Genomic DNA, 9,842 nt, shown 5'->3' with positions numbered 1-9,842 from the left:
AAAGATTGATTGTTTGATATACACACAAAGCGCAAGAAACTGAAAAACCTTGAATACAAAGAGCACGAAATATGTTTACAATTAGTCTTTCTTTCAATAGGATCCTCTATGTTATATCCATACCCACAAGGGCTTTCTCCAGACCCTTTATGCTGTGTCACAAGCATATATACCCCATTCCTGCAAGCCCATCCAAACAGAGCCACGACCTTTCAATGTCCAAAAAAAGACCCAGCCCCGTTACACAAACCCAACCCTAAGTAATGTCACCAAGCACTACATCCAGAATGACCACAACAGAGCAAACCACAATGACAGCTCCAAAACCAACCACAGAACCCACCCCAACCCCCAAAATGGACACCGTCTTCAGCATCACCGAACTAGTCGAATACATCCTTCTCCGCTTCGACATATTCGACCTGATGCGCGCCCAGCTGGTCTGCCGGCAATGGCGCACGCTAATCACCACGCGCGGCCCGCTCCGAACAGCCCTATTCTACGAATTCCCCCACCCGTACCCCACCGAACCAGCCTTCAACCCACTCATCCGATACCTCCTCCCAGTGATATACCCCGCCCCAGACACAACCAAGCACACATCCCCAATCTTCATGCCTGAAGACATCCAGACTATGCGCCTCGGCAACGACACAGCCTACCACAAGGCCGTCTTCCGCCCCGAAGCCTCCTGGCGACGCATGAGACCCATGAATATCCCGTGCCGGGTGCGCAAAGTAGTCAGTTTGACCGTTGAGGGTGATCAGGATCCAGCGAAGAACTTGATGGTGTATGATAAAGAGGCCGGGCAGGATCCGGTGCTCGGGGCGACGATGGATCTCGTGTGGGATGTGCTGTTGCATGTTCTGGGGAGGTGGCCGACGAATGGGATGGCGGTGGAGTGGAGGCCTGTTAGGGAGGGGAGCGGGGAGTGGGATAATAATTGGACGGACGGGGTGAGTGATGGGGAGAAGGAGAGGCTGAGGGCGCCGTATGAGTGCTCGTTTGTTTCTTCGACTCCGGATCCCCTGTTTGGGAAGTGTGATTGGGAGAAGTTCACGTTTGTGAGGGTGAAGCCACCGGTTAGGATGAAGACTACGGCGAGGGAGTATCTGGGTATGAAGAATCAGTATGCGTTGGATAAGTTTGATTCGAAGGTTTGGGGTCCGGATTTGCCTCCGAAGTTTGCGCATAGAGGGGACTGGAAGTGGGTTAATGATGATGGGACTGATGGTGTGCTGTGGGATCAAGGAGAGGGCGGACAGCAAAATGACGATGATGGAATACGGCCTGTTGAGGATGAGAATGATAGCGGTACGGAGTGGTCTTGGGATGAGGTTAAGGAGTACTTTGATAGGCCGGATTGCTATTGGGTGCCTTATTATAGGACGGCTTGAGATGGTTGGGATGTTGGTGTATATTATCTTGTTAGACCACTTTCTTCTACTGGCGGTGCTGAATATGCTGATAATACTGGGTTGTTGGAGTATTCTTTGGGACTGTGCGATAATGACTTATTAGAGATTCGAAGCGGATTGCCTGGCTTAATCATGGAATGGTTGTAATAGTGATGTGGCCTGTAGAGCAATATTGTCCTTAGACCTCGTTTTTGCACTTGCCGAAATGTAGACGTAACTTGTCCTGCACACTGAATAGTATAACTCTGACCAATAGAGTATTGGATCTCGTCAAAGACCACTCGCATGATCCCATTGCTTCACTGAAATAGCATAGGGTAAACAAATCGAAGAGGAATGCTTCTCTCCGGATTGCTCCATTGCTATATCGATGCATTACCCTCTATCAAATACGTGAGTCAAAATTTTGGCAGCGCCACCACTTCCAGTCCAGCCTATCATGAGATGACAGCTGTTTGTGCAACATCGTGTAAGGAGCAATTCCAGTCTAGAAACTCCAATATCCGCAGTCATTGCGTAGAAGGTATATGAATGCGTGTGTGGCGCATGCAACAGCATTGCAAGGGCCGGAACCAGACAGTGATACACTGAAGGAATGATGGAAGATTGCATCGGAGTACGTTGATAGTCCGAACGGTATTTCCGAGGAAAGATTCTCCAGCGACGTGACAATAAGCTGGCAGCATTTCAGAAAAGCATAAATATGGCCGTCTGTTCCCCATTTCTTCAGATCTGCTCCATACTCCAAGCTCTTCTAGAGTGTCTCATATACCGTCAAGACATGCCACGCATGACGCCGATGAACGCCCTCGACGAACACCAAAATCCATCATGCGTGGCATGTGATGATGCTTCCCCAGCCCCCGGAAACCCAATGGAAAGGCCAAAATTCCTCGGAGACGACGGTGATGGCGACAAACGGCACTCGGCAGCGCAGAGGGCGCTAGCAATACCAGAGATATTGGAGATGATACTGATCCGGCTCGCCTTTGCGGATCTATTGATAATGGAGCGCGTCTGTCGGTCCTGGCAACACATAATGCGGGAGTCCATCGTGATCCAACGGGCTCTCTTTTTCGAACAGTCATTGGCCTCTTCTAGCGAGGAGCCGGCGTTAAATCCTTTTTTTGAAAAGTGGTTCTGTCCCCCACACTGCTGCAAGTACACCGGGGACTATCTTGTTCAGAACGGGCCCAGCGGAAAGTTTGCCTGGTTTGAGGATGCCAAGCTGAAAGCAATTGTCCTCCACGAGCAGGCATCGTGGCGACGGATGTGGCCATCGAATGTGCCTGTCGTCCTCGAAGCCGTCAGCTTGCACACTAGTAGGCAGGACCCGGGGCCGGGAATCAGTGAACATGTCGATTTGAACAGGGAGCACAGTCTCCTAGGAAGTGATACCAATGGCATGACTCTTTGCGGATTCTTGGAAGCAATGGTATCACTTATGAACCATTCGAAGTCACCGCAATTCACGCTGTTCTGGAAGAAGACGGCAGAAAGTAATACTAGCAGGCCACGTTGGCAACTAGTTGCTGTCTTGAGTCCGAGCCAGCTGATGTCACCGCGTTTCGGCACCAATCCAATTTATCCCGAGATCTCGAAGACGAGGTTTGTTGACCTCCTTGATGAGGCTGAGAAGAGCAAGTTTCTCGACTGGACCAGAAGGGTGGATGAATACTATAACACTCATGTTGACTGGTAATAGACTACTGATGAATGCTCAGCAGGTCTGTTGCTACTTATATCAGTATATGGCGGTCAACATATAACGAGGAAGTCGAGATGTTTGCTGCGGATGTTGCTCTAGAGATGATTATTCGCTTGATAGGATATTAGATAGATCCTAAAATAAACAGTACACTTTGCTGAAGTCTGCCACTGATATCCACTGATAAAAGAAGGGCCACCTCAGAAGGCTACCGAACTCGGCTATTGGCGTACAAACTCGCTTGGTGTACAATTGAAGATCGTCCCCATGTCCTTGAAATAACAAATTGAAAATTTGTCTCAAATGCACATGGTATGTTTTACCATAATTCAATAAAGAGTGCTCGGCTCTAAAAAACAGGTCATGTGATAATATCTTCTGCGGCTTACTGTTTAGCCGAAAGGTTCAGATTATGGAAGGCCGACACAGTCAACCAAAGAGTGAATCTATCATGACCTCTCTGTGGAAGCCACCTCATTAGCTATTACCAAAAATACCGACACTAGTGAATGAAGACGCGCGGCTCATTTAGAGGTACTGCTGACGGTTCTATTTGGCTTGTGCACAAAGTAGACAACTGATCCCCTTTCTCTTTCCTCCTCGAAAATAATAGTATGTTTCCATCTCGGAACACACCAAGGTTTATTTGAATGATTTCGGACACTGCTTGGGTAAGAGTGGAATGTCCTACGTAGACTCAATATTTATGATCAGCCTAGAACGATAAATGACTGACTTCTTCACGAAAGTATAGGACCGGCCGCAATGAACGCTGCAACTAAGGTGCTCCTCCTCCCCGAGTTGCTGGAGGCAATTCTGCTCTATCTGAAGGATTACCGGTTTCTCTTCCTTGCTCAACGCGTGTGTTCGCAATGGCAAGCCGTTATCATGCAGTCCCATAAAATTCTACAAGTCCTATGGCTAGTTCCCAGGGAGCATGAAGAGCCACGTATTAATCCTTTCTTTGTGACTCAATTTTGCAACTGGAAAGGACCTCCGCATCCAACGCGAGTACCTTCTGCCCATCAGATCTCCCTGAAAGAATGGTTCATCGATAAACGGCGTCGAACGGCCATGTTTCATCCGCGAGCATCCTGGAGACAGAATGCTCCTCGCAAATATCCCGTGTGTGTTATCTGTCAAACTCACAGGTCCAGCCAAGCGTGCATCCTACACTTGGAAGAGTAAGAAGACCAGTGGTCAGGAGACCTCCAGCAGTAACAACAAGAACCGGATGGCAATGGGAGAATTCGTCGACTACTCGGTAGCGTTTAGTTGCCGCTTCAAAATTCCGCGCTGGCACTTAGAAAATAATCTGCCGAGTGCGTACCGCGACCGTAATGGGGACAAATGCTCCTGGGACCTTACCATTTACGGGCATGCCGATACTTATGGAATGACACCAAATTTATGGGGCGTCAAGACCGGTAGACCAGCCCTGGAAGATCTCATTAAAATGGAGGATCTGAAAATACATATTCCCGCACAGAACGTCGAAGAATATCTGTAGAATGGCCTTCTACGAGAGGATTAATACTATTTCATTATGGGGAGTGAATGATTCCGAAAGCCATGGACAAGAAAGGGAGGCAAATTTCCAACCAACTCTACTTACCCCAGCCTCTGGTTGGATTGGACTGAGAATACAGACAGAGCAACATAGATAAAGGCTCAATCCACAAATGAACTTGTTCGTTACATGCTCTCTATACATGTGTGAGGCAATATGATAAACAGGAATGTGCCTGCTAAACACTCAGCATGTTTTGTAATCTTTTTTCATGCAGAACCACGCTCAAAGAAAGTAAGTGGTATGGTTCAACACCAAATAATACATTGAACACGGGATCTTCCACACATCGAGAACAAAGTTTCTATAACCAGCAGGCGCCACTTCTACTTGTTTTGCATGACGATAAACAACAGCATCGGGAAACAGAATCTGAATCCTTGTTAGACGGGTATAGACAAAGTTCAGCCAACACAATATGGATCTTCCCACTCGAAGTACACAAATCAACGACCCCCACACCGCCACAGGTGCAATCTGTGACCTTGACTGTGGTAAATACTCACAGAATTAAGAAGACATAACTACACTCGACTGCCAAACACCAACTTCCCTTCTTCATACCACTAAGCGTCCAAAAGACATCCAAAATGCCTGACCAGCAGCCCCTCAGCCCACTCGTCCCCAGAAGCATTCCCCAAACTACCATACCCAACATAGTTCCCCACCACCATCACCATCACTCTTCCACTCGCCAAACAGGAAGCAACAGCTCATCTCCTCGCACCATGCACATTCGCCTACCTCCACTCATGCTTCCCGGCGCGTCTCCGCGTCTCTCAACCCTCGAACCCTTCACCACTACGACAAGCCCTTCCACCTCCTTTCCATCTCCCTCCTCTTCTGCAACTTCAGACCCTCTGGCAGACATTCTCAGGTCCACACCCGATCAACACGCCCTCAACGAAGAACAAACCTTGAAGCTCTGGCACAAAATCCTAGTCAAGATCTACCCACCAAATGGGGGATTCACCCACGACCTCCGCACCGCTGAGATCAACGGTGCACGTATCATTTGCTGTCTTGTTAAACAGATCACCTGGCCTAGACCTGGGAGTGAGCCTGTTTCTTCTCCAATGGCCGTCATCTTGTGCAAGGGGGCTGATGAGTACCATCGCAAGGATACATGGGATCGGACTTCAAATCAATTATCGCAGCTGAGTAACATTCCAGGACAGCCTTGGTGCGCTGTGGCGTATGGGTGCAAGTTGGTGTGCATGTATAGGTGTGCACAGAAGTTTGAAGGGCTTGAGATGTTTAGGACGGGGAGTTGGATGTTTGATGTGGGGTTTCGGAATGGGAGAGTTTTGTTGAAGCAGCTTTTGGATGATGTCAAGTTTGGGAAGTGGAAGGCTATGAATAATGGGAGGGGGCCCAAATCTTCGTGGGCTATAGTTGGGGGTTGGGGTACGCCTTCGGCAAACGAGGCACCTCCGAAGTGGATTTCGCAGAAGGAAACCAGGTATAGCACGCTAAAAAATTGACTAAATGTGTCATTAATCATCATTATTCCTCTGATCTGAGACAGGGCTGACGGGGAATAGTTTACCGTGGATGCTCGGGGGTGGAAGCGTTACGAAACAAGGATAAACAGGACCTAAACTACTGTATTGACAAGATATCATCAAGCTAGGAACTACGGGATTAAAGGTCAGCTACATCAGGTTCCACGAAGGTATAGTAGAGCCATAGATAGCCTTTCTGGAAACAGGTGCGAGCGGGCTCTCATAAAAACTTATCAGAAAGGAGTGCGCAAAGAAGTATATAATACCAGAAAAGGTAATTCCCATGGAGAGATGTTCTTATAGGAAATCTTATATTAGGAAAAAGTCAGGACCAATTTTATAAATACATCTCAGGATTTGATTGATATAGCTGAATATCATAGCTGAATATATAACAGAGGAAATCTTACAGCCCAATGGCTCTACTGACTAAAGGCATCTCGGCAGGATCATTCTGGCCGTGCTGAATTCGGGTGAAACTTAACATAATCAATAAAGCAATCAATAATTCTGCGGTTGGGCTAGTATTGGTTGGTGTTCATAGAATATAGTTTTCCAAGAGACCAAGGAAGTAGATTCTGATTCGTGTGTTTCTTTATTGTGGGGCAACAGTATGTAGCTATTACAACCGTGATCCTGGTCGAAATTCTCCTGCAACAGAACTATTCCTACGTCCAACTCCCTTTCAGCATCGGAAACACAAAGACCCACTACTTTGCCATCTGGAATATGGTGCTCGGGTAATGAGCAGCCCCGACTTCAAACAGGCGCAGCTGTGCGCGCAACAACATGTGGATCCATGTACATAACCGTGTGCGCAGCCGCGTGCACAGCCCCAATGCACTGAGCCGCCAGCGCAGCCCGACAGGTGGGTGTTGGCACCCGTCCATATATACTTGAGGACCTTTATGGTTGAACCTATTGCGTCTTACATTGTTCATAGTGCACCATCGCACCCTCTTTCGCAGTATTCAATGGGTTATTTTGCGAGTTCGTATGCATAATACGATAGTTATGACATCCCAGCCTGTCTCAGTCTTTTCCCGTCACGTCACTCTGTTCAGTGCCCTGAAGGCTATCAAACCGGGCTCGACCGTATCCCCTGTCAGCATCTTCTGGACGAACGCATGCATCGCCTTCTTTCCACTACTTTCGGGATTCAAAATTGCCAACAAAGAGGTAGTCCGGGGAGATGAGAAACGGCCTGATTGCGTCGTGCTTCAAATCTGCATGCTTGACTCGTCCCCTGAAATTCTTTCCAAGGAAGCTGTTCTATCTGAGCAGCCAGTAATCGTTGTGCAGTGTCAAAGTCCAGAAAAGGATACTCCAGCCGAGTGGAAATTAGCAGAGGATCAGCTACTGGATTACTGCATGAGGAACATCAATGGAACAACGCGAATCTTTGCAGCTACAGCAATCGGAACGAGAGTCAGATTCTGGAGATACGACAGACCTAATCTTACGCCTTTGTTCCAAGACGATGAAATTCATGATCTCGTTGATGGTCCTGCTAGTTGTGAAGCTGAACTGTGTCTGAACTATATTCGAGAGAATGGATGGAACTGGGCACAGGGTCGCACCAGGCGGCCATGACAGCTTTAGGGCAGCCTTGGACTCTGAAAATGTTTCCTTAGTGAAGCTGGGTTGCAACAAGCCAGTTTGTAAGAGTTTGTGATACTGTTGTTCTGTCTGGTTTCGAATTTCGTCCGTGTTTGCCAGAGCGGGTCTATTTGATACTTTTGGTGAGAAGCTAGATTATAACGAGGTAAACAGCATTCCGTGATACTGATTTGGGTACAAGCCATAATTGACGAACCTATTGTATAATGAAATACATCATGGTGTCCAATCACAGCAGTTATCGTTATCGTGGATATGCTAGCGCCGGTCACATCCTAACGTCTAGTGTCGCAGGCTTCAGATTATCATGTTATTACTCGAACCAAGATAGCTTGACCGAGATTCTGGAGAGTTTCTGGAGATTCCAAAAAATATAGAATTTGACTAGAATCTGGCTAATGATCTAGCGTGGCCTTGCTTGTATCGTTAAATGCTAGTCGGGTTGTCTGCCCCCAGCCCGCTATTTGTGGATGCGGACAGATCCTCTGAAAAAAAGAAACAAAATAAAATCCACCTCAACCAGCTACTGCAATATAGTAGTTCAAGTAGGTATCACATCACAACCCCTTGCGCCGTATATTTATAATTCTTTATAAGTTCCCAACGAACCCTCTCACCGCAACAAACCAGACTATTCCCTATTGAGGCTGATACGATAACGTTATTATTAATAGAACCCACGAGTCCCGTAATCCACGGATCCGGTTTCTGCCTGGATACGAGAATCCCCACAACCCGTAAGCTTACCTCCTTCCTCTAGCTTTATAAACCACATCATCCCCAATGCTTGCCATTAAATACTTGTAACACAGACCACTTTCCATCGAAATAATCAACCATGTCCCTCCCCACCGTCCTCATCACCGGCTGCAGCGCAGGCGGTATCGGCTCCGCCCTAGCCGAAGCATTCCACGAGCGGAACCACCACGTCATTGCGACTGCCCGTTCCGTGGACAAAATGTCGCATCTGTCCAAGTACCCCAACATGACTCTGCTCAAGTTAGATGTAACTTCTCCCGATGATATCGCTGCCGCTGTGGAAGCGGTTAAATCACTCACCGGCGGGACGTTAGACTACCTTGTGAACAACTCCGGTCTCCCGCTTACGTTTCCGGTATTGGAAACAGACATCGAGAAAGCCAGAGAGGTCTTCGAGGTGAACTTCTGGGGAGTCGTGAGAATGGTGAATGCGTTCTCCGAGATGGTGATTGCCTCAAAAGGCGTTATCGCAAATCATTGCTCCATGGGTGGGGTTATGACGGTTCCGTGGAATGGTCCGTGCTCGAATTTATTACGGCGTGAGCAGGAGTTGCTCGGACTGACAATACTAATTTGAGAGATAGCGTTTTACACCTCTTCAAAAGCAGCATTGAAATCCTATAGCGAGGGTCTTCGCCATGAGCTCGCACCATTCGGAGTCAGAGTCGTGACCATCATGACTGGTGTCGTGGGGTCGAATCTCTGGACTCGCGCGCCGGAGTTCAACCTCGAGGGATCTAGATATGCGCCTGCGACAAAGGAGATGATGGATATTGCGACTGGGGCGACCACAGGCGGCACGATGCCTTGTTCGGATTATGCGCGTCGGGTGGTTGATGACCTGGTTGGTGGGAAGACTGGGCTTATTTGGAGGGGGAAGATGGCCTCCATTGGGTGGTTTTTGACGTCGTTTATGCCGACGTGGATTTTGGTACGTATATATGTTGCTGGCACTGAGTGAATTCTTGCTGATTAGTGTAGGATATGATGACAAATCACCGGAGTGGATTTGACAAATTGGGTTGATGCGACGAGCACCGAGATCGAGTTTTACTGTGTGCGCATTGGTTTCACAGATACTATCTCATGCTACCGGTGACTTGGAGTCAAGATGCTTTGCGGATGCATGTATACTATACGACTAATCAACAGTGAGTGCCTGAGCGAGAAGCATTTCTTTGCAAGACTATTCAGGGCGTCCTCCCCCTTGATGCCTGTATTCTATCCGTCGCCTATCTGAGACCCTTGCCCTAAATCGCCTA

At 47.9% G+C, this 9,842-nt stretch overlaps 6 protein-coding genes across 6 annotated transcripts; all 6 read left to right on the top strand.

Moving 5' to 3' along the window:
* Positions 1-287: 287 nt before the first annotated feature.
* On the top strand, positions 288-1,565 carry An05g01260 (uncharacterized protein; the record flags this gene model as incomplete). Its single annotated transcript, XM_059747906.1, has 2 exons — positions 288-1,345; positions 1,433-1,565. 2 exons carry the CDS (start codon positions 288-290, stop codon positions 1,563-1,565), a joined length of 1,191 nt encoding a protein of 396 aa, XP_059600789.1.
* A 556-nt stretch (positions 1,566-2,121) lies between these two features.
* On the top strand, positions 2,122-3,254 carry An05g01250 (uncharacterized protein; the record flags this gene model as incomplete). The annotated part of the gene is made up of 2 exons (XM_059747905.1): positions 2,122-3,116; positions 3,146-3,254. The coding sequence occupies 2 exons, from the start codon at positions 2,122-2,124 to the stop codon at positions 3,252-3,254; spliced, it is 1,104 nt and encodes a 367-aa protein (XP_059600788.1).
* Positions 3,255-3,891: 637 nt separating this feature from the next.
* An05g01240 (hypothetical protein) lies at positions 3,892-4,636 on the top strand (the record flags this gene model as incomplete). Its single annotated transcript, XM_059747904.1, has 2 exons — positions 3,892-4,075; positions 4,278-4,636. The coding sequence occupies 2 exons, from the start codon at positions 3,892-3,894 to the stop codon at positions 4,634-4,636; spliced, it is 543 nt and encodes a 180-aa protein (XP_059600787.1).
* Positions 4,637-5,286: 650 nt separating this feature from the next.
* An05g01230 (hypothetical protein) lies at positions 5,287-6,634 on the top strand (the record flags this gene model as incomplete). Its single annotated transcript, XM_059747903.1, has 4 exons — positions 5,287-5,879; positions 5,958-6,158; positions 6,315-6,475; positions 6,600-6,634. 4 exons carry the CDS (start codon positions 5,287-5,289, stop codon positions 6,632-6,634), a joined length of 990 nt encoding a protein of 329 aa, XP_059600786.1.
* A 356-nt stretch (positions 6,635-6,990) lies between these two features.
* An05g01220 (uncharacterized protein) lies at positions 6,991-7,794 on the top strand (the record flags this gene model as incomplete). Its single annotated transcript, XM_059747902.1, has 2 exons — positions 6,991-7,069; positions 7,145-7,794. The coding sequence occupies 2 exons, from the start codon at positions 6,991-6,993 to the stop codon at positions 7,792-7,794; spliced, it is 729 nt and encodes a 242-aa protein (XP_059600785.1).
* Positions 7,795-8,659: 865 nt separating this feature from the next.
* An05g01210 (uncharacterized protein) lies at positions 8,660-9,606 on the top strand (the record flags this gene model as incomplete). Its single annotated transcript, XM_001390659.3, has 3 exons — positions 8,660-9,095; positions 9,165-9,511; positions 9,562-9,606. 3 exons carry the CDS (start codon positions 8,660-8,662, stop codon positions 9,604-9,606), a joined length of 828 nt encoding a protein of 275 aa, XP_001390696.1.
* Positions 9,607-9,842: the final 236 nt, after the last annotated feature.

The sequence above is a fragment of the Aspergillus niger genome (assembly GCF_000002855.4).
Source record: "Aspergillus niger supercontig An05".
Classification (NCBI taxonomy): Eukaryota; Fungi; Ascomycota; class Eurotiomycetes; order Eurotiales; family Aspergillaceae; genus Aspergillus; species Aspergillus niger.
The sequence above is the reverse complement of the archived record's forward strand: the minus strand, read 5'-3'. Positions and strand labels throughout refer to the sequence as shown.